At 32.6% G+C, this 24,415-nt stretch overlaps 4 protein-coding genes and 1 long non-coding RNA gene across 15 annotated transcripts in view; 2 read left to right on the forward strand and 3 right to left on the reverse strand.

Annotated features, from left to right (window-relative positions):
* The window catches only part of LOC127899743 (uncharacterized), a 41,597-nt gene extending 23,565 nt beyond the window's left edge, over nucleotides 1-18,032 (forward strand). Inside the window, exon 2 of the long non-coding RNA XR_008051699.1 lies at nucleotides 17,675-18,032. This is a non-coding gene — a long non-coding RNA (uncharacterized LOC127899743). The remainder of the gene's footprint in view (nucleotides 1-17,674) is intronic.
* The window catches only part of LOC107174622 (receptor-like protein EIX2), a 92,534-nt gene that overhangs the window by 15,155 nt on the left and 52,964 nt on the right, over nucleotides 1-24,415 (reverse strand). Inside the window, exon 2 of one of the 2 annotated variants that reach the window (XR_008051690.1) lies at nucleotides 19,974-20,225. The exons of the other annotated variant lie outside the window; for it this stretch is intronic. The gene's annotated coding sequence lies outside the window, so the exon portion shown is untranslated. Of the gene's footprint in view, nucleotides 1-19,973; nucleotides 20,226-24,415 lie in introns of those variants that run through there. 2 annotated transcript variants of the gene reach the window in all.
* LOC112496267 (receptor-like protein EIX2) lies at nucleotides 137-23,018 on the reverse strand. Of its 7 annotated transcripts, none has more exons than XM_052433586.1 (3): nucleotides 2,092-3,446; nucleotides 500-787; nucleotides 137-283 (listed from the first exon to the last, which is right to left on the reverse strand). In XM_052433586.1, exons 1-3 carry the CDS (start codon nucleotides 3,320-3,322, stop codon nucleotides 216-218), a joined length of 1,587 nt encoding a protein of 528 aa, XP_052289546.1. In that variant the 5' UTR covers nucleotides 3,323-3,446; the 3' UTR covers nucleotides 137-215. The 7 variants fall into 7 exon arrangements, 5 of the variants coding, with proteins under 5 accessions (XP_052289546.1, XP_052289545.1, XP_052289549.1 ...); XM_052433585.1 differs by having other exon boundaries at nucleotides 425-787; XR_008051694.1 differs by having other exon boundaries at nucleotides 500-3,448.
* Nucleotides 11,059-13,199, forward strand: LOC127899741 (uncharacterized). Of its 4 annotated transcripts, none has more exons than XR_008051696.1 (3): nucleotides 11,066-11,752; nucleotides 11,822-12,650; nucleotides 12,862-13,199. XR_008051696.1 is itself a non-coding variant. In XM_052433592.1 (2 exons), exons 1-2 carry the CDS (start codon nucleotides 11,633-11,635, stop codon nucleotides 12,888-12,890), a joined length of 693 nt encoding a protein of 230 aa, XP_052289552.1. In that variant the 5' UTR covers nucleotides 11,059-11,632; the 3' UTR covers nucleotides 12,891-13,199. The 4 variants fall into 4 exon arrangements, 1 of the variants encoding a protein (XP_052289552.1); XR_008051697.1 differs by having other exon boundaries at nucleotides 11,067-12,005; nucleotides 12,190-12,650; XM_052433592.1 differs by having other exon boundaries at nucleotides 11,059-12,296.
* Nucleotides 19,737-24,415, reverse strand: part of LOC102614135 (receptor-like protein EIX1) — a 144,581-nt gene continuing 139,902 nt past the window's right edge. The window contains exon 4 of the mRNA XM_052433982.1: nucleotides 19,737-19,967. The gene's annotated coding sequence lies outside the window, so the exon portion shown is untranslated. The remainder of the gene's footprint in view (nucleotides 19,968-24,415) is intronic.

Consider the following 24,415-nt stretch of genomic DNA (forward strand, 5'->3'; position numbering starts at 1 on the left):
ACAGAGCAGAATTTGACCGTCTTTATTCCAATTAGTAGTATAATTAAACTCTAATTGGGTGTAATACCTCTGATTTACTCTAGAATTTCTCCGAACAAGAGCATATAATTAATAAACGCATAAATCGATGATGGACTAAAGAGAAACACATCCAAGTTTCTTTAGGCATATACTCAATAATACAATGAGCATCATATGAGAGCACAACTTTATTTTTAGAAAGTTTCCAAAAATGAAATGAGTACTCTGAAAATTAATGACAAGATGCCATCACCGGGAGACCCTGCCAAAAAAATAGTAACAATTGATTTGATAAACAAAATCTTGTAAGAGGAAAGAGTCACGTCTAAGGATGAAGAAATTAAAAGCATATGTGAAAGCCAATAATCTTTACTAAAATACACTATACACTAAGGAGTATTACTGTTTAATTAGTTCCTGAACTTTTGCAGTTTGGCAATATTCAAAGTTGCTGTCACATAAAGCCAATCTTTCATACCAGTCAAGCAGTTGTAGTAACCATGTCTCCACGACCTATTCAGCATTAAAGTTCCGCAGACACCCCAGAATCCAACAAAAAAACCAAGAATCAAGCCCACGTAAAATCCGAGAGTCATAAACTGATCATCCTCATCTTCTAGAGTGTTTGCACCATCATTTCTGCCTGGCAATGGAGTTGATTCTTCATCCGGACATTTGTTTGGAAGTGGAAGGCCACAAAGTTCAGGATTTCCAGCATACACTGAAGCATTGAAGCTTTGAAGCTGAGTACCTAATGGGATTTTTCCTGACAAGTTGTTGGACGACAAGTCCAAGACACTAAGACCATTTAGTTGAGAAAGGCTAGACGGAATGCTTCTGGAAAACTGGTTTCTAGATAAATCAAGGAAATCCAATGAATTTAACTGACCAATCTTTGGAGTGATTGGTCCAGTTAAATGGTTTCTTGAAAGGTTTAAAGCAATCAACCCCACAAGATCCATAATCTCTTCAGGAATTGCTCCATGTAGTTTGTTACTCGAAAGGTCAAGACATTTTACAAGTCCCAAAGTACTTTTGTACTCGTGTTCACTTCCTTTCCATGTCAACAGAACATTGTCCAAATAACTATACTTATATACATATCTAGGGAAAATCCAGATTTTATCAGCCAACCCAATGATAGGATTGGAACTTTTTTCTCGGGTCATGGCTGAAAAATTTTTGAAACATTTTGGTAACTTTCCCGATATATTGTTTAAAGAGAGATCTAGAACTCGAATGAACGCCAGATGGCATAACTGAAAAGGTATATTTCCATGAAAATTATTAGATTTCAAGCTAAGAACAATCAAATTTTGAAGACTTCCCCCTATCCAGGTTGGTATCTCACCGTACAATGCATTCTTCCTAAGATCCAAAACACTCAGTTGTGAGGATTTTTTTAAAGATGAAGGCAACTCCCCGGTTAACCTATTGGAGTGTAAACTTAGTGTTTGGATATTATGTAGGAAGCCCATCGAGTCTGGAATTTTCCCAGAGAAGCTATTGTTTGCCAAATTAAGAATGGATAGGCTATCAAAGTTCAACCAACAATCGGGAAGCCCTCCAGATAATAAGTTACTAGAGAGATCACAAAACTTCCATGTGTTTTTTATAATAGAACATAAGAAAGTAATTGATCCTGAGAACTTATTTTTTGAGAGATTCAAGAATGTAGAATTTGACGGAAGTGGTGGAATTGGGCCACAAAAGTGTTTGAACTGACGTCTATGACAATATCATCATATCTTAAAAAAGACAAATCAGGAAGTTTACCCCTGATATGGTTGTTAGAGAGATTTAAAAAAACGAGTTCAATAGACAGATCCCAAAACCAATCAGGGACAGCATCCGAGATTCCATTATTGGAGACATCAAGGGAAATAAGTTGATTTTGAGTTTCAAGCCATTTTGGAAAATGAGGTCCCATCTTGCAAGAGGCAAGACTTAACGATTTCAGTTGAAAAGGAGGAACCCAATCATGGCTCAATTTCAATGTCAAAGAGTTATCATTCAAGTACAACATCTGCAAGTGGGACATATTGGAAAAAAAGGTTTCAGAGATAATACCTGTGAATGAATTCCTACCAAGTGACAGAGACTCGAGCTTCAACAACTGGCTGAGGCTTTTGTCTATTGTTCCATTTAATCGATTTTCTCCAAGTATTAATATTTTTAGGGATGAAAAACCTCCAAGATCAGGTAATGGCCCTGTGATATCATTGCCTTCTAAACATACACCCTCCAGTGAATTCATCGTGCATCCACCAGACAGATTTTGAATCATCTCCGAGAGCTCTCCACTGAGTTTATTGTAAGGCAAGCATAATCTATTTAAGCTACACATGTTTCCGAAGAATTTTGGAATCCCACCTTCAAGTTCGTTAGAGGTGAGATAGAGAAATCTAAGAGAAACCATTAGTTGAAAAGCCTCTGGAATTGAACCTTGTAATGAGTTAAAGCCAAGGTGAAGATATTGAATATTCCGACTAAGATTGAAAAGCCTAGGGTATATTGATGAAGAAGGGAGATTGTTGTCGGAGAGATCAAGGGTCTCAAAAGACGTACTCAAATTGAAGTGCCAAATAGACGAAGGATTGATAGGTGGAAGAGCACATGAGTGTAGGACTAATGTTTTTAGGGAATGGAGCTTGGCAACTACTTGAAACCAATCACTAGATTTAGTGAGATTAATGTAACTCAGGTCTAGGTGCCTTAAAGAAGAAAGATGAGAAAGCCACTGTAGGCTTCCCAAACTAAATAAATTAGAGTTTTCTAGGCGAAGATATACCAATCCTGAAAGGTACTGGAATGGACGAGGTACTTTTAATAAAGATGTACCACAAGAGAGATTGAGGTACCTCAATCTACTGAGGGAACCAATGAACTCAGGAAGTGGGCTTCCACCGAAGTGATTGTTACTAAGGTCCAAATGTCTTAAATCATGCAATTTAAGCAAAGCAGGGCTAATTGTACCTTTCAAGACTGTCCCTCGAGAATTTTCATCGTCGGATCTTCGAAGATTGAGCACCTTGACATGGCCAGTTTTATTGCTACAACGGACTCCTCTCCATTTACAGCAATCTCTTTTGTCATTACCTTTTCCCCAGGAAGACAGAACGCCATATTCATCCACCAGGCTCTGTTTAAAAGTGAGAAGTGCTTCTCTCTCCTCATCAATGCGCCTCATTACTGTGTTGTTTGAATCAGCAATTCTAGGCTCCAATTGAAACAATATCACAGAAAGCAAAGCTACGTATTCAAGTATAGGGAACATTTTGGATAACATTGTAATTATCATAAGCTTTCAGGATATGTTGTTATATCGCAAATCCTCGAATCCATGCCAATTTATGCTAATCTGTATAATAAGCTTCAATTATTGAAGCTTAGAAAAGTCTTCATTGTGAGCGTTGATTATGGTTAGCATATGACGGTCTGAGATGACATAAGCCAAGAAAATCCTCTGGCGAATCCCAAACAGACAACAACAATACATAGTGTGGATAAAGAAAGTCATACAATCAACATGCATGTGATCTTTGCCGGGGAAAAACGGTAAACAAAGAAAATGATCAGAAAGTGCTGACAGAAAATTGCAGGTACCCATTTTTTAAGGGAACAACTTCAACACCATTCATTAGTCCTTTTAAACAAAGAAAATGATCAGAAAGTGCTGACAGAAGATTGCAGGTACCCCATTTTTGAGGGAATAACTTCAACACCATTCATTAGTCCTTTTATATAATCATGTTGCCTGTATGGTTGTCCACCGTGTGGTCTAAGCGGAAGCCAATTGCCTCTTGATTTAGACTCTCCTCTGAAGTAGCTAAAATGTTCTTCTCAACAGGTCTTCGTCCAGGTCAATAGGCCTTCGAAAAAATAAATTTCTAGTGGAATAGAGGTAGATTATGTGTTTTAATGATGTAATAGGGAGTGTAATTCGATGTCATGAAAGTAAATTTTGAATCATGTACCGACAAAATTAAATTTGATTTACTAAATGTAAGGCTATTTTTTTTTCTCCTCAACATAAAAGTTAGAAAACATGTACATTTACATTTGTGTTCGTACAAATTTTAAATGCTAAAGAAGTAATAAATATCTTGATGAAGAAGATAATATTTATATTTTCATCATTACATAAATGATGTTGAAGTGAAAACAATCCTTTAAAATTATGAATTAAAACATGTAAATCAATTTTATTACAGTTTACGATGGGTTATATGAATTTTTTTATAAAAATTATGGAGATAAATAATTCTTTGAAGAAAATAAAAAGATACAAATAGTAATAATCTACTACTCTATTATCATAGTTTATAGAAATGAATAATAATGCTAATTATTAAATTCATGGGCGGAGCTACTTGTGGGCTGCAGCCAGTCGAAAATTTTGATAAATTTCCAAAAATACCATTGTGCAAAGTTTACAAAATTCTCATTACCCTTTCTTTTATTTACAACTTTATCATTCCATTAATTTGCAACTTTGCCATTCATATAAATAAATTAGTAAAAGTGAGCATTTACTTTGTTCTTTCAAAACCTGCTCTCTTTGTTTCTTGGGTTCTTGGTGCTGACGTGCTCTGCTTCTTCTTCAGTTATTTATCTTTTGTTGGTAAAAACATATAATAAAATTATTTTTTATTTAATTATTTACAATATATTTATTAATTGTATGGTAGTAAAGACTTTAGTTAGTTCTTATTCTAATTTTATTGCGTAAGATTAAATTATTGTTAGGTCAAATCATTGAATTCTAGCAATTAAATTTTTAAATTGATTATTGATAGATCATATATTAGAGATAGTTATTTCTATGAAAGAAAAGAAGAAATCTAAGAGCTTAATCAAATGGCCTGGTTTAGTGGGTAATCAAGACAGCACTTTAAAATAAGATGGAGAAGGAGTTTATATCAGATTGTATGGTTATCTACAATAAAAGAGAATTATAGACACTATTGATTCAAATTCAATAATAGATAAATTTAATGCTCGAAAGTATCGTAAGGTACAACCTAAGGAGTTTTTAATTGTAATTGAATTACTTTTGGGATTCGATTTATTTTCTTATATATTAATGAACTTTTTATTAAGTTTTATACTCTTAATTGCGATAATATTTGGACTTTGGAAAACATTTAGCCCACCCAAATTTTTTTTCTGGCTTTGCCCCTGATTAAATTTTATTTAGATGAAAATAGATTTATTAAATTGAGATATTTTAGACAATATCTTCAGATTTTTTAGATTAAGTAAAAAGCGAAAAGGAAAAAATTGGTTTAATAATTGAAAACTTTTAATAAGTTGAAAAAATGAACAGACTTTAATGACTTAACTGATTGAAATTAAATTAATTAAGTCCACAATTTTTTTTAAAAAAGGCCACATATTAAACTTGTCTCTTTTCTTCTCATTAATTTTCTTTTTGAGATATAAGCATTTTCATCTTTGAACTATTGTGTAATTAAACAGATAACTTTGGATTGCTACAATTGTTATGCAGGATATTGGGAGAGCAATATTTTCTAATTATAAGCGTCATTTGTCTTGCCAATATACATACATACATACATACATACACACACACACACACACATATATATATATAGTAGTTCCCACACTTTAAAATCCTGAATTGAAAAATTTCTCTCTTTGTCTCTATATATATATATAGAGAGAGAGAGAGAGAGAATAATTATAATTTATGTAAATGTTCATCAAAGCAACCTTTTATCTCCCCAACAAACAACTTTTTATTTCTTATAACTTCTACTATCTTATAAGAACTTATAACTAATGATATATCCATTTACTAATCGTTTACTTCATTTATATGGTTATGTGACTATAAAAGGATGACTCATCTCCTTGTTTGTATATACGTGAGATTGAATAAACTTCGTCGCTAGACATCATGTCTCGTATTTGCTTCTCTCTTTCTCTTGCTATATTGTTGAACTCTTAATTGATAGATAATTTAACATGCATCAATACGATTCTTAGCGAAAAAGGTAGTACGGTAAATTTCTCTCTTTTCATCTTAATCATAAAGGTATGAATTGAACTATTTAGATTTTGTCTAAAATTATATTTATATGTTTTTCTATGATTTAAGAGAATGAATCTATGAAATCGCTTCTTTATTAACCGTATGGTAATTGGATTTATCTATCGTTCCATTCATTTATATTGCTATTTCCTATTCTAATATTGAATTGCTATTATATCTACAGTATATTGAAACAAACAAACAAACAAAAATCATCCTGAAGTGTGAATGTATGCAGCATTTTTCTCTTGTCATTTAGTTTCGGCCGGGCCCAATCTACCAAGCTTTGCTCTTTGCTTGGTCATGTCTTGTCAATGGACTTCCTTCCTGTCGGTAGCTCTAGAAGAACAACTCCAAAGCTGTATACATTACTCCTGGCAATCAGGTGGCCTGTCCAATTCAAACAGATATCAGTAGTGAATAACATCATAATTTTAGAATAATTCCTCAGAAACATATTTTACGAAGGATTCACTATTAAGTGTATATCTTACTTCCTTAAGGACTAAACAAATATTATAAGTTTATGTATATGTCGTATAAGATTATATATGAACTTCTTTCTCCATATCTCCAGAACGAGTTACAAAATGATTATATAAATAAGGCATAATTGTTTGTTTCAAAAAACATTTGAAGGAAAAATAACATAATATTTGGAAGATGTTCAAGGATTGAATTAAAATGGTGATTTATTTTATCTCCTTGAAGGAGCGAAAATTGAATATCCAAATGGATAATTTGTTTCTTTGAAACAAGTAAAAGAAAACATGCGATCACTGAAAGATCAAACAAAAGTTTATGATTTGATTTTCTTGTTTTTATATGTATATGAGGAGAAAGTCATCAAGAATATATTTAAAGAGAACATGTGGTATGCGCAAATATTTTATAGCTCATTTATGCTCCAGCAGTAACATTCCTTGAAGCGAATGTTTAATTGATAATTGTGGGATTAGTGGAAGACATGCTATGATTAAATTTATTGACATTGCAGAGATCAACATTTAAGTATTTATGATTGCAATATATATATAGCACCACACGAAGTAGAACGAATTAGAAATTGAAAAAATTTGTGATGAAACTTCAATAATTCTAGAGTTTCTTACATAGTTTGAAATGATGAAGCTCAAATGGTAAATTTGTAAATCAGGCTAATGATTATGTATCAAATTATATAAAATTCAGAAGAATTTTAATCAAGAGGTAGCAGATTGTCTTGATTTTTTATTTTTGTTTAAATCAAGTGAAGATGAATTTATAGAAGCAATTTATTATTTGTTATGATTCACCATTATTTATGCATAAATATTTTATGAAAAGGTCTTCCCATCACAAGGGATAGAAAAGCTATACATGATGGATGATTTGATTTTATGATAATACTATATATCACTTTACCTCGTCTTAATATTTATGTAATTTGAACTTGAAGTTCAAAAGGGATATTATACAATGTGAATTGTTGATCGATTATTGAATGAATTTGTTGATATATGAAAGTGAAAAATCACAAATAAAATATGATTGTGGGTTGATATATATGATGTCCTTGAAGAACGAAATGATGAGACAAATAATTAAATATATAAACGCTTGAAGCATGTGATAAATCAATTGATGCAAGAATTTAATTCTCGGGAAGTTAAAACAAAATAATTCAATGCTCTACAGAGACCATGTTCGCATGTATAGCAAAATATTTGATCTTTATTAAGTGATTGAATATATAGCCCCTACTAACTAGAAAATGAATCTTAAATACTCTTGAATAGGTAAATGGTGAGGAATAAAGAGATCCAAATTGTCCTATAAAAGACATGCTTGGAAATTAAAAGAGAGTTTTAACCCTTGCAGAGACATATTTATTAGAAGCTTCAAAATATCTCATTGGGCACATATATTGACAAATAAAAAATATTTAATCACTAGTATGTTGGTACTTGGTGCAAGAGAAAAATTGAAATTGGCATAAGATTGTTGTTAATAAAAATTTAGTTGTTATGATCAAATATTCAAGATCCTAAATCACAAAAATATAAAAGAATATCGATTTATGTGATTAGCCAAAATTTTGACATGTGGTCCATCTGTTAGAAGACATAAAATTAATTAACAAAATATAAAATTTTTAACATATAGTCCATACACCTGAAGCCATAAAATTTCTAATAAAACTTGTATCTAAACTATGCTATGTCAAAGTCAAATTAAAGAATCTATGTACTTATATTTGAAGGATAAAATGCTAGAAACAAGTACTTGAAGTATTAAATCAAAAAACTTGCACTTTATATATTCTTGATAGGGCTATAATCATGATTGTGTATGTTATAGCTATCTAGACTTATAAAGTATAATCACTTTAGTGAAATTTGTTAAAAGCTTGATATGTTGTTATCCACTTCGCTATGTGATTTTATTAAAAATTAAAAATTAGATTTGCAATCTTTGCAAAATATGTTGATGATCTAAAAATGGAAAATACTCTTGAAGAGCTTATGATTTTATTCTTTTAAGAATGAATAAGATTCCAGATGAAAAATCTTGAAATGACGTAATCTTTTTCAACTTATATATTGAAATTTATTACATAGAATTCTGATATAATAGAAATATCAGAAGTATTTCACTTCAATAATTGTTCTATTTTAGAATTTATTGTATACATCTTAGTCCCGAAGAACCATATTTTATTCCAACTTGTGTCTACAAAAGGCATTGGAAAATTGCATAATTGTAAATTACATTATGTTCAACATAAACTTAAAAATGTCAAAATAGTGTGAAAGATATATTACACAATTTTCTTGTATATGCATGCTAAAGCTTAGTTTTACTTGAGAAGATTAACAAAATTATGAAGATACATGCATGGAGATATTCTTCAATCAATATGACGGTTTTATATTATATATTCAAGCTTTCAAAAGATGTGTTGATCTTGTAGATTATTTAACCAAGGTATTACAATAAAATATGATTGATCATTGAAGCACCCATGTCACTTTGAGGGAAAGTGCCCTTATTGAAGAGAAGGGAGTTACGGATATAGAAGGCTCCATGCACTATATTCTTTTTCCTTCATTAAGTTTTTGTCCCATTGGATTTTCTTATTAAAGTTTTAACAAGGCAGATTGTACCCCTACCTCTATAAGGTATAAATGAATAGTGTATTCCTTTTCCTTCGTTAGTCTATTTCTCATAAGGTTTTTACCAGCAAAGGTTTCAATGAGGCATATTCTTTTTAGGATGAACATCCAAGGAGAAATGTTATCAAATAATCATAATTTATGTAGATGTTCATCAAAGAATATTTTATCTTCACATCAAACAACTCTTCATTTCTTATAATTTTCACTATCTTAAAAGAACTTATGTCTAATGATATATTTATTTACGAATTATTTACTTCATTTACACGGTTATGTGATTACAAAAGGAGACCTCATCTCCTTATTTGTATACGTTTGAGATTGAATAAAACTCATCTCTAAATATCATGTCTTCTATTTATTTTCTCTCCTTCTTTTCTAATATTGTCATGCTCTTAGTTAATAAATAATTTAACACGTATGCAATTATGCGCCGCTTTACAAGGGAAAGCACAACAAAATTCACTGTAACTGACAGTTAATCTAAAATCAATCTCCCATGGCTCTTTAATTATTTAACAAAGCAACAATAATTAGCCATACAAAAAAATTAATTCCGAGTTAGTATAATTTAGCAAAACCCCAAATTAAACCACAAGTCATTACCATTCAAAAATGCTCGCCATCACAGCAAGCATGTGATCCACGGCTGTAAATAATTACCGAGAAAAGCATCAAATAAAGTTTCGTAGTTCGAACATTTGTTGAAAATGCACGTGAGATTGTCTTTATTTATCACATGTGTTTATTGCTAGTAACACTCTTTTTAACACCACTCTTTTAGTCTCTTGCAGATTCTGCATGGTGTTAAGTTTTTCATTCCCCAGAGTATGCATACTTAACACCACTCTTTTAGTCTCTTACGTATTATTGCATGGTTTTAAGTGGTTATTTCCATCAGAACTTACATGTAAGTACTTGAAGGCATGTAAGTTCTGATGTAATTTTTTCCTCTAATTTATTGCTAGGGATGTAATTTATGTCTCTTAATTAAAAAAATTTAGGTTTGGGCTTTGAATATTTGATTATTAATTTTGTAGCATTTGGATACTGTCGAAGAGAGTCTATTAATTATGCCCATGTATTGCAGTAAGATGGAGGTCTCGCTATTTTGTTAGTGAAGATTTTCAAACAATGGTTGATAGACCCCTAGACTCTGCTATAAAATATATAAATTCAGACTTTCTGTAGATTTGAAATTTAATTATAGTGCCAACAGTAACCTTCTATTTATTAATTCCAAAATCTAATCCAATCCCATAATTTATCCAAGCTCCCAAACATAATCTAAATAAAAAGTTGTCCAAAATTTTGACTTCACCAAGAAAAAAAAATAGGCTTATCATAAATCCAATCTTAAAAGAAGCCCAGCCCATGGTCTGAGCTCTCGTGTTTTTTCCCATTTTTTAAATTTCCCTAAAAAAAAGTGTTTAATGTGAATTCCGAGTGAAAAAAAGAAAAAAAAAATCAAATTTTGACAAAAAAGGAATACGGAGACGCCATGGAAGTAGAAGTGGAAGCCACTGCTACTCCTTCTTCTTCTTCACCTCTCGATCTCCACTCTCTTCGCAGGTGTATATATATATATATATATATACATGTTCATCGCCATTTTTTTAATTTTGTAATTTTTTTATTTGTAAAAAATATTATTGTTACTTGAACTTAATTTTACTTAATGTTTGTGTGTATATATATATATATATATATATATATATATATATATTTTTTTTTTTTTTTCAAAACGGCAATTATGCCCAGCATTAAGGCTCTTTAGCTTCATGGGAACAATTTGACAGGGAAATTTGTCTTTGAAGACTGCTGGTAAGAGGAGACACAATCTAGACATGATTAAGGTTCAGGTAATTTGCTCACTTCTCTGTAATTCTGATTCTGTGTTGGCTACTCTTTATGATTTAGAAGTTGGGAATTGCGACGCTAGTCCTGCTAGTTTGAGACATACTGCTGGTCTCAATCAGAGGCGAAATCATTCTGACTCTAATTTAAATGCTGTCAGACAGGCAAAAGGTGGATCCTGTGATGTTAATCAAAAACTGTGTGATTTTGCTCAGAAAGCTGCACGTAAACAGCGCATCAAAGAATCAAAATTGCCTCTGACTGGCAAGATAGACTCTTTATCTTCATCTTCATCTTCAGGAGCAGAAGGGAATAGAAAAAATTTTGAAAAATTGTCAAGGTTGAAAGAGTTAGTCCTACTTATAATGAACATTCTGCCCTGCCTTCACTTTTAGGGCTGCAAGACAAGGAAAGAAGAGAGGCAGCCAAGGCACCTTTTGACAAAATTGTCAAGGTCGAAAGAGTTAGTCCTACTGATAATGAAAATTTTGCCCTGCCTTCACTTTTAGAGCTGCAAGATGAGGAAGGAAGAGATAAAATGAAGGCACCTTTTGAAAAAATTGTCGAGTTTAGAAGAGCTAGTCCTAGTGGTAATGAACATTCGGCCCTGCTGTCATTTTTAGAGCATCAAGACAAGGAAGAGAGGGATACAACCAAGGTACCTTTTGAGAACATTGTCAAAGTTGAAAGAGCTAGTCCTACTGATAACCAACATTCACTGCTGCAGGATGAGGAAGGAAGAGATACAACCAAGGCAGAGCCTGATAAGGGATCAATGCAATCAGGAGAAGCTCAAGTGGTTGAAACTGCCACTAATGATGAGAGGTTCGATTTGTACTCAGTGCAGCCACAAAAGCAGAAGGCTAAGAGAAAAATTGAGTCAAATCCACCAGGTGTTCAAGAAAGAGAAGGTTTTCTTTCTTTTGAACTTGTTTCAAATTCATCTATAATTTCAAAAGCTAAGAGACAATTGAAATCTGGACTTGGCTCTGACATTCCCAGTTCAAATCAGTTTATGGACAGAAAGATAGTCAAGAAAATAGTTTACCATCATCCAATTGAAGCTAATGAGCCCAATGGTGGTCTGGATGACAGGCAAATTTCTGTTTCACTGCCAAAAAAGAAAATAAAAAAGAAGACAAGTTTGCCAATCCTTGAAATGGACTTATCAAAATCACACAGAGACCCAAATGATAGTGCAGGTAAGGATGACCTCTCAATCACAGACTCCCATTCAATTGAGTCCTGCACTGAGGCTGTGGCATCTTCCCCCTTTACTTCTAGTCACTTGAGAAATATGAAATTAGGTGATCTGAGGAACTTTGCGAAGAAACTAAATATAAAACCATACTCTAAGCTTTGGAAAGATGATCTGATTGAACACATAGCCAACCACTTAGGTTGTCGCTGAAAGTACAAGTGGGCTTACAAAATTGGTTCTCCCTTTTGTTGTCTTCCTCCCTTTTGTCCATGGTCTGTAAATATTCTGTTGGGCTTGGTTCATTTACCTTACGGAAATTGAATGGCTTCATCGTTGGACACCTCAGTATCATAAGGTAAATATTTCTCATGCATAATGCACACACTCGCAAACCATAGAAGAGGGAAAAAAAAATGAGGAAGGAAAAGCTGCTTTAGGATAAATGAAAAATGTTTCATTTTTGTAAACATGTAATTATATTTGTGATGAATGGCTGATATATATACATGTACATTTACATTGATGTGGTCCTATTCATACTGATGATTTTCCACGAAAATTTATAGGGAAAAATGGAGCAATTCAATTGCCATAGACAGCAGCTTCTTGTGGTTGTGGTTTTGAATCTGAATGCGAGAGACGAGGTGCACAGAATTTGCCCTGTTCGACCATCTTTAGTTAAGAGTTCTTATTACTGCGGTTGTGAAGTCCTCTTTCTGTTACTAGCAAATGATTTTGAGATTTGGGCGCAATAAATTTAATAGATTTACCGCTTTTTTGTTATCTGGAGAATTGTAAATAGATCCCTGTTAATGCCTACTAGTCATTTGTAATGAATCCAACTTTGATATCATACAACCTCAAAGGTTTCTTGAGAATCTAAATAAATATACGTTGGGGACTTTGTCTGTTAGTGTTCTAAAAACTGTATTTTTTTTATTTTAGTAACGACGTCCTCATTATACATATATATAAACCATATGATATTAAGTCATATATATTCAAATATGTCCTTAATGAAATTAGTGACTTATTTTATAAAATGAGTAAATCATATATTTATTATATAGATTAAAAACATTAGGGGGTAAAATGTTATTACTTTAATTTATTTAAAAAACCTTCTAATTAAAAAAAGTATATCAATCTAATATAAAACTGTCACTAGTATTAAACTACTTAAAAAAAAACAACATATAGTAACAATTGTCAACATTTTCATAAACTTTTTATGTGAATTTTGAGATTTTATTTATTAGTTACATTAACTAAGATAAAATTTGAATATTTTGAGGAGCTTTAATTTGATAGAAAAATCATCAACTAGTTCTTCAAAGAGAGTCAGAGCCCCTAGCAAAGAAACGACGACACCCAAAATACATTTTTGTTGGGTTGAGTTTAGTTTATTATTGAAACTTTTGACTAATAATATTTTTATAATTTAAAAAGAGGAATAAATTTGAATTGTTTAATTTATTAAAACCTCCTAATTAAGTACTTGACTTCAGACATTAAAGTTTTACTGACAATAAAACCTGAAATTCTCTGCTTCAATTCATTTCGGCTAGGCAGCACGTTGTGAGCTTTGCTCTGCATCAATTCATTTCAAAAATAAATCAGAACATAATGATACAAAGTCAATTCATTTCGAAAATAAATTAGAACATAAAACATTTTGTGCCCAGGCCAAACACTGACTTTGTGCCCAGGCCAAACAATGATAGAAACAGAGACAAATGAAAACAATCAGGAGTTCACACACACAAACATTGATTACCCGAACCATAGAGTACTTAGTAACGGTTGAGATGTTTATAATGCTAATATAATAATAAAACACTTGGCTTAATTCATGACACGCCCATACTAGACAGGGATCAGAAATTTCGTGGTAGCCAACAACTCTCTTGACCAAGATGAAATGGAGGCTTGTTGGTTAAATATCTAAAATTTGATTTTTTTTTAATTTTTTTTTAAATTGCTCTTTTGTTTTTTCAATTTATATCTTATTTTCAAACATTTACATTTGAATTTAAAAAAAAAAGAGTAAACTTTTGTGACTTTTATCTAAATAAGAAAAGGCATGAAGAAATAAATATTATATCCCAAAACATCTCTATTAAATATGCTTATTTGCTAAACTATAAAACCTAATCCCTTTATTCGTTTTAACTTACAAGGATATAAATGTTAAACACCGTATTTAAGATTTTTTTAGTTATAGAAACAAAAATAATGTCAATTATATTTAGATATTAAAAAAAAAAAAAAAACACATCATACAGACATTTGTATTCAAACCATCAGTTAAGACTACCACCAAATTCAGACTAATTTTAAATTTCAAATTAAAAAACTAAATGCGTATTAATTCTTCGTGGTTGATTGGGAAAGACTTGTTTTATATTTCAACTTAAGAATTAATTAAACAAAATTGCAAATGTACTATTACGCAACAGATTCATACTTGTCTACATAATAACGCCAACATGAGAGGCTCTGTCTCAATTAAAAATAAATATAACGAATGATCTTAATTAAGTTCTAAATCGGCCATCTATAGATACGTTCTCTTTCACAATCTGTCTTTATTTTATTAGCATGTCCACAAAAAAAAAGATTAGGGTAATTGTTTATCCTTATCGTGCATGTTATCTTCTTAGCTAGGGCCACCATGTTTATATATTGATTTTGAACAATTAAATTTCCCCTGACTTTTCTGCCATTGAAATTAGAAATTTCCAAGCAAGGGCCAAACGTAATTGTCCGCTGACTTTGAACGGCTAACTGTTGACTTTGCAATAATGCTTCTCTGAATTTGCTGTCTAGAGGCACGTACATATGCATTACATCATCCTTCCGTTAGCTTAATAATATATATAGAAATATATTGGAAAAAGCTATTTCCATCCTTAGGGTTTAAGATAATAGCTTATTTCAAGGGCTTCAATGACTTTCTTCAATCCAAGGGCTTCAATGACTTTCTTCAATCCAAGGGCTTCAATGACTTTCTTCTTGCCCTGTGGCTTTTGATTATTTCCGATACCTATAAGAGTACAATCTAGATTCATAATTCCAGAGGAGGATAAGTTCATCGATTATTTGCATACAATTAACTAATATGGAAATACTTAATTAGTAACTTGTAATTAACTACAATGAAAAATTTACTGTCATTTAAAATTCAATCAGAACATTTTAAGAGTTAAGATTAGCAGGGTGTTTGAAGAATTCAGCTTGGTGTTCGATCAAACGTCTGAATGGGGTAGTGATGACAGGAGACTTGTAATTCCAAATACTGCAACTTGTCAATTCAGAGGACCCTTTTGTGATGGTCAGTAGGCAAAACAATCAGAGGGTTGAAATTGAATTACTAAGGCGGTAATGCATGCACAAGAAAGATAGAGAATTCATTCAAGTCTGTAGTCTTGAGTCGACAACATATTCTTCATTCAAGTCAATAGTCTTCTCAGAAAATGAGGTGGTGTTAAGTTACATTATCAGTGGTATTGAGGATATATTGTTAAGTCTAGCCTCTTGTGTTTTATATTCTGCATTGGAGTAGCTAAACCATGTCCTTCTCAACAAGTCTTCGTTCAGGTAAATATGCCTTTGGAAAAGAAATTTCTTGGTAGTCTTTTTAAATTATGGTTAAAAAAATAGAAGTTTTTTTAATAGAATTTTTAGATTCACGTGGATAGAGACTTAAATAATTAATGCAATTTATCGGCTGTTTTAATCAAAGGAGAGCAACTGCCCCCACTTACCTAATACTAGCTCCATCCTTTAAAATAATCAATTAGACAAAAATGTAGTCAGGCACATGTTTGGTAAACTATAAGTATTAACAATTTGGCAATATTATTTATGCTGGTTGAATAAGAGAAAAGACCCTTAAAATTACACCCATCATTTAAGCTTATGCCCCCAAAAACTGAATTGAAATGCTCTCACAAATTAAATTTTCCACTTAATTTTCCTTTATAGTTTCTTATTTCTTCCCTTGATTCTTTTACATAGTATTGAAGATTCCTACCAAACTGACCTAAACAGAGAGTAATGGTGAGAAATGCTGAAATTGGGCATGGCAGTGAAAATGCAACGCAATGTGCGTTAGTAACACATTAGCTAGAGTCAGCTGGGTCTTGAATGTAATGCAATGCAATGCAATGTCATGGTATGTGATGATACGTTCGTAAAATTGATAAAATTTAGGATAGAAATGTCTTGTGTATTATTCAATGATATTACAGAGTTTCATTCAAGTCAATAATCTTCTCTGAAAATGATATTTTAGTCTTTTATTATTTATTACTATTTACCTTTCTGTAGTCAAATGGCGCTCATAACATGATGGGTTTTTTGTGCTTCTGGAGTATTACTCCTTAATAATTTAATGCTTGCCATGTATGTATATATATTATCATGATTCGTTGAATCATACACATGACAAGCAATAAATGAAAAAGGAGTAATGTTCCAGGAGCACCCAAAATTTTTCGATGACTAGTTTGGCTTTACTTCTTCTATCGAGTAATGAAACATTAATGAATTTCCAAGCTACAAATTCTCTACAGATGCAGCATATTTATTTTAATTTTTTGTAGTTATGTTGTGTGTTTTAGCTTTATGCTTCTGTTAACTATGTCGCTCTTTATGCTTCTGTTTACTATGTCGCTCTAAATATTGTTTGGCAACATCTTTATTATTTTTATTGAAGTTTATTCCGTTTGCAGGATCTATCATTATAAAAAAAAAAAAGTTCTCTACCTATGTTTGTAAGTCTTCACGTCATCAAAATAGGACAAAGAAAAAGTAACAATTTTTCATATCTTCAAACTATTTATTTCTCTCCTTTTTCTTAATTCTTTCAATTCAGTTTTGGTTCAATGTTAATCAAGAGTGCACTGGGCAAACAAGTTAAGCTCATCAAGAGCTCTCTCTGTATCTGCTATATGGCAGACAAAAGACAGATTCAATGAGCTGCAATCAAAACTAAGAAATTTAAATGTAGATAACTTATAGTAGAAGAGTATAAAGAGTGGAGGGCACAAAAAATAAGAATATAGATAATCTATCTCGGATCTTTTGAAACTAAAGCAGGAATGTGGTGGAGTCTAGTGCCTGATCCTGCCAAAATCCCATTTTAGGTTGGCTGGGATGCCCAAGGGAACCATACAATTGCCATGTACTTTATGTCTCTTAACTCTTAAAGAGCATGTCTATAATGGGAAATCTCCTTTTTAAATACGCATAGCACATACATTGTTCGTATCTATTTTTCATTTCGAATTATCATTATGTTTCTCAAAAGATCAACAGTACTTTATTTTTCTCATTTATAGACAAAAATGTCGGATGACTTCATAATGTTTATAGGTGAACATAATTGGATGAGGCTGCTGTCCTGTTTTACACATACCCAGAATTCAGTCTGATTTCAGGACGAGACTGAGCGTGGCTGCAAGCCAATGCTGGATTTTCGGTTTTCAACGGAGCTGTGAGCTTTTCCATGCTTTTTCTGTGTCATCTTTCCTATTATATAAACCTGCAATATCTCTGTTATTTTTAGGTTAAGCATCTGGAGCTCGTCAAATTTAAATTTGCTTTTTCTGAGTGTCTTCGCGCTATTTCTTCACCACTTGCTTTATTGTATCTGTTATCTAGTTTGGTTCTGATCTTGATGCTGCAAAAATTCAGATACTCTCTGTTGAAAATTAATAATCCAATTTCTCTACATCTTTTCGTGTTGACATACTTATGGATTTTGTGATACAATTGCATGCACTTCTCTTTTGTAGTTTGTATGAAAGTTAGTGATTTAATCTAGTGCGTCAAGGATGGAGTTATAAAAACTAATGCTGAAAGAAAACCTTTTTTGTTTAACTGTATTGGTTCTCAGTTTGGAGTATAATCTTAAGTCAAACATATTATATATATAAATATTTTTAGGAGCATCTGAAAAAATTTCTTGACCAAGTGAGTGGATTTAAAAAATAGCAGTAGCTGCAGCAACAGGAGCTTAATATGCAATAGCAATCCAATCCAATGGCCTCATTGACTTTCTGCCTGCCCTGTGGCTTTTGATAATTTCCAATACCTATAAGAGTGGCAACTTAATAATGAATTCAATTTAAGCGATGGCAACTTCAACTCATGGGGCATTTCAATTAATGGTGTGTTTACTTGAGGGTTTGGGGAATGGGAATGAAGGAATGAATGAGAATGAAACTCATGTTTACTTGGAAAAATGTAATTTGAGAACGAGAATAAAATATGTGGGTCTCACACAATTTAGAAATAAGGAATGAGAATCTCATTCTCATGGGGGGTTGAGAATGGGGATTCTCATTCCCTGAATTCAATTTAAGGGATCGCAACTTCAACTCATGGGGCATTTCAATTAAGTTGACAAGGGTACGAGCTTAAATTCTTCAACTCATGGGGTATTTCAATTCAGTTCATAGGAACAGACACTCAAATGATGAATACAATTTACGACCGCTTGTTCTAATCAAGCAAGGGCAACTGCCCTACTTACCTAGTACTAACTCTGTCCTTAGAAAAATCAATTAGACAAAATTGTAGCCTGGTACAAGTTTGGTAAACTATAAGTATTAACAATTTGGCAATATTAGTCACACACTTAACTTTTAGCTCCTGCAGCTTTGTTGCAATTTGGCAATATTATTCACCACTGTTGTGTGCTCATAGTGTCACACACGGAGGCTAGCCTTGTACAAGGGGGGAAAAAACCCTCTTAAAATTGCATCAATTATTTAAGCTTATGCCCCCATGAACTGAATTGAATGCTCTCACAAACTATATATCCCACTTATGTTTCTTTACAGTTTCCTATTTCTTCCCCTTGATTCTTGTACGTTATTTTAAAGATTCCTACCATACTTGCCGAAATAGAGCGTAATGATGAGAAACGCTGAAATTGGCCATGGCAGTGAAAATGCAATGTAATATTAATGTGCGTTAGTAAAACGTTAGTTGTAGAGTCACCTGGGTCTTGAATGTGATGGTATGTGATGATACGTTTGGAAAATTGATAAAAATTAGGATAGAAAAGTCTTGTGTGATATTCAATCATATTACAGTGTCTGCATTGAAGTCAATAGTCTTATCTGAAAATAATATTTAAGTCTTTGATCATCATCATTATATGTCATCTTTATAGAAACTTAATCGAATTTAATCAATAACCAGTTCGAATACAGTAAAACCAAATTATTGTAAAATTCGATCTCTTCCTTCACATTTTAGTACCAATGATCTGGAATCATACGAAACTACCACCTACTTTGTTAATAAGATTATTCTAGTTTAATTAATTAATTAATTTTGTCATCTATTTAATAGTTTTATAGTCAACAACTCTTTAAATAGAAAGATTCGTTTTGTCTTTATTTATTCACCCAATGAAAAGGAAAAAAGAGCTAACATTGATCAACAGCAGAGCTGACTGCTTTTATTGCGTTAATGGACTCTAACCAGAATAATTAAACGCATAGATCGACGATGGTCAAAGGAGAACCACATACAAGTTTCTTTAAGCATATACTCAATAATACAATGTGCATCATATAAGTTAATTTTCAGAAAGATTCCAAATATCAAATGACCACTCTGAATAATAACGACAAGATGCCATCCCAGAGATACCCTGCCAAAAAGATGGTGAATTTAAAAAAAATGAACAATTAGTTGGAGGAACAAAAGCTTGTAAGAGAAAAAAGTAAAATTTAAGGATGAAGAAATTAAAAGCACGTGAGCTGATAACAATGACTGAAAATGTTTAGGAGTATTACCGTTTAGTTAGTTCCTAAACTTTCTTTGCAGTTTGGCAATATTCACAGCTACTATCACATAGACCCAATCTTTCATACCAGTCAGGAAGTTGAAGTAACCATGTCTCCACGGCCTATTCAGCATTAAAGTTCCGCAGACTCCCCAGAATCCAACAAACAAACCAAGAATCGAGCTCACGTAAAATCCGAGAGTTATAAGCTGATCATCCTCATCTTCTAGAGTGTCTGAATCATCGTCTGTGCCTGGACTTGGAGTTGATTCTTCATCCGGACACTTATTTGCGAGTGGAAGGCCACAAAGTTCAAGATTTCCAGCGTACACTGAAGCATTGAAGCTCTGGAGCTGAGTGCCTAATGGGATTTTTCCTGACAAGTTGTTGTACGACAAGTCCAAGACACCAAGACCACTTAACTGAGAGAGGCTAGATGGAATACTTCCAGAAAACAGATTTCTAGACAAATCCAGGAAATCCAATGATGTTAACTCACCAATCTTCGGAGTGATTGATCCAGTTAAATTGTTTCTTGAAAGGTTTAAGGCAATCAGCCCCACAAGATCCATAATCTCTTCAGGAATTGCTCCATCTAGTTTGTTACTCGAAAGGTCAAGACACTTTACAAGTCCCAAAGTACTTTTGTACTCGTGTTCACTTCCTTTCCATGTCAACAGAACATTGTCCAAATAACTAAACTGATATACATATCTAGGGAAAATCCAGATTTTATCAACCATTCCCATGATAGGATTGGAACTTTTTTCTTGGGTCATGGCTGAGAAATTATTGAAACACTTTGGTATCTTTCCCGATATATTGTTTAAAGAGAGATCCAGGACTCGAATGAATGCCAGATGGCATAACTGAAAAGGAATATTTCCATGAAAATTATTAGATTTCAAGCTAAGAACAATCAAATTTTGAAGACTTCCCCCTATCCAGGTTGGTATCCCACCGTACAATGCATTCTCCCTAAGATCCAAAACTCTCAGTTGTGAGCAATTCTTTAAAGATGAAGGCAATTCCCCGGTTAACCTATTATTGTGTAAGCTCAGTGTTTGGATATTATGTAGGAAGCCTATTGAGTCTGGAATTTTCCCGGAGAAGCTATTGTTTGCCAAATTAAGAATGGATAGGTTATCAAAGTTCAACCAACAATCTGGAAGCCCTCCAGATAATAAGTTACTTGAGAAATCAAAAAAGTTCCATGTGTTTTTCATAATAGAACATAAGAAAGTAATTGATCCAGAGAACTTATTTTTTGAGAGATTCAAGAACGTAGAATTTGAAGGAAGTGGTGGAATTGGGCCCCAAAAGTGGTTTGAACTGACGTCTATAACAATATCATCATATCTTAAAAAAGACAAATCAGGAAGTTTACCCCTGATCTGGTTGTTAGAGAGATTTAAAAAAACGAGTTCAATGGACAGATCCCAAAACCAATCAGGGACAGCATCCGAGATTCCATTATTGGAGACATCAAGGGAAATAACTTGATTTTGAGTTTGAAGCCATTTTGGAAAATGAGGTCCCATCTTGCAAGAGGCAAGACTTAACGATTTCAGTTGAAAAGGAGGAACCCAATCATGGCTCAATTTCAAAGTCAAAGGGTTCTCATTCAAGTACAATATCTGCAAGTTGGACATATTGGAAAAAAAAGTTTCAGAGATAACACCTGTGAATGAATTCCTACCAAGTGACAGAGACTCGAGCTTCAACAACTGGCTGAGGCTTTTGTCTATTGTTCCATTTAATCGATTTTCTCCAAGTATTAATATTTTTAGGGATGAAAAACCTCCAAGATCAGGTAATGGTCCTGTGATATCATTGCCACCTAAAGATACACCCTCCAGTGAATTCATCGTGCATCCACCAGACAGATTTTGAATCATCTCCGAGAGCTCTCCACTGAGTTTATTGTGAGGCAAGAATAATCTATTTAAGCTACACATGTTTCCGAAGAATTTTGGAATCCCACCTTCAAGTTCATTATCAGTGAGATGAAGACTTTTAAGAGAAACTATGTGTTGAAAAGCCTCTGGAATTGAACCTCGTAATGAATTAAAGGCAAGGTCAAGAACAAGAATATTCCGACTAAGATTGAAAAGCCAAGGGTATACTGATGAAGAAGGGAGATTGTTGTCGGAGAGATCAAGGGTCTCAATAGACGTACTCAAATTGAAGTGCCAAATAAACGATGGATTGATAGGTGGAAGAGCACACGAGCGTAGGACTAATGTTTTTAGGGAACGGAGCTTGGCAACTACTTGAAACCAATCACTAGATTTAGTGAGATTAATGTAACTCAGGTCAAGGTGTCTTAAAGAAGAAAGATGAGAAAGCCACTCTAGGCTTCCCAAACTAAATAAATTAGAGTTTTCTAGGCGAAGATATACCAATCCTGAAAGGTACTGGAATGGACGAGGAACTTTTAATAAAGATGTACCACAAGAGAGATTGAGGTACCTCAATCTACTGAGGGAACCAATGAACTCAGGAACTGGGCTTCCACCGAAGTGATTGTTACTAAGGTCCAAATGTCTTAAATCATGCAATTTAAGCAAAGCAGGACTAATTGTACCTTTCAAGACCTTCCCTCGAGCATTTTCATCGTCGGATCTTCGAAGATTGAGCACCTTGACATGGCCAGTTTTATTGCTACAACGGACTCCTCTCCATTTACAGCAATCTCTTTTGTCATTATCTCTTCCCCAGGAAGACAGAACGCCATATTTGTCCACCATGCTCTGTTTAAAAGTGAGAAGCGCTTCTCTCTCCTCATCAATGCACCTCATTACCATGTTGTTAGAATCAGCAATTCTAGGCTCCAATTGAAAAAATATCATAGAAAGCAAAGCTACATATTCAAGTATAGGGAACAATTTGGATAACATTGTAATTATCATAAGCTTTCAGGATATGTTGTTATATCGCAAATCCTGGAATCCATGCCAATTTATATTAATCTGTATAATAAGCATCAATTATTGAAGCTTAGAAAAGTCTTCATTGTGAGCGTTTATTACGGTTAGCCTATCACGGTCTGAGATGACATTAGCCAAGAAAATCCTCTGGCGAATCCCAAACAGACAACAACAATACATAAGTCATGCAGTCAACATTCAAGTGATCTTTGCCGGGGAAAATTGATGAGAGAGCGCTGACAGAAAATTGCAGGTACCCAATTTTTCACGGAACAACCGCGTAGTCCAAGCGGCAGCCAATTGCATCTTAATTTATATTCTTCACTGAAGTAAGCTAAAATGTCCTTCTCAAAAAGTCTTCGTTCAGGTCAACAGGCTTTCGGAAAAATAATTTTCTGGTGGAATATAGGTAGATTATGTGTTTTAATGATGTAATGGGGAGTGTAATTCGATGTCATGAAAGTAAATTTTGAATCATGTGCCAACAAAATTAAATTTGACTTACTAAATGTAGGGCTATTTTTTTTTTCACTTCAACATAAAAGTTAGAAAACATATACTTTTACATTTGTGTCCTATATACTTTTTACATTTGTGTGCTTACAAATTTTAAATGCTAAAGAAGTAATAAATATCTTGATGAAGAAGATAATATTTATATTTTTATCATTACATAAATGATGTTGAAGTGAAAACAATCCTTTAAAATTATGAATTAAAACATGTAAATCATTTTTATTACAGTTTATGATGGGTTATATGAAAAATTTTATAAAAATTATGGAGATAAATAATGCTAATTTGAAGAAAATAAAAAGATACAAATAGTAATAATCTACTACTCTATTATCATAGTTTATAGAAATGAATAATAATGCTAATTATTAAATTCAGGGGTGGAGCTACTTGTGGGCTCCAGCAGGGCCGGCTCAACCATATTTGGGACTTTAGGCAAATGGTTTTAATTAGTTCTTTTTAAAATTTAGGACAATATATATAGTTAAATATTATTTATTGAAAATCAATTCTTTAAACAATCTAAAATGTAAAATTATTAAATAAAATTCTATTCTACTATTGCTAATCCATGAAATTTTAATTCAATTATAACATTTTCACTTATTGTTTTTTTAACTCAAATTACATATTTTTTACTACTCCTTTTCTAGATTAAACTAAATTTTATATTCTTCTATTTTCTAAAGTTTTTCGATATAGTTTTTATTTAAAAATAGATAAAACAAGCACACACAAAAAAAATAGATGAATAAAAGAATATATTAAAAAAAAACAAGAACAAATAAATAACACAACTAATTAAGGGAATAAAAAAAGATAAAATCTAGAATTTAAGATGAAATCATAAATTAACTTTGTCGTTAT

Source organism: Citrus sinensis, chromosome 9 (assembly GCF_022201045.2).
Source record: "Citrus sinensis cultivar Valencia sweet orange chromosome 9, DVS_A1.0, whole genome shotgun sequence".
NCBI lineage: Eukaryota > Viridiplantae > Streptophyta > Magnoliopsida > Sapindales > Rutaceae > Citrus > Citrus sinensis.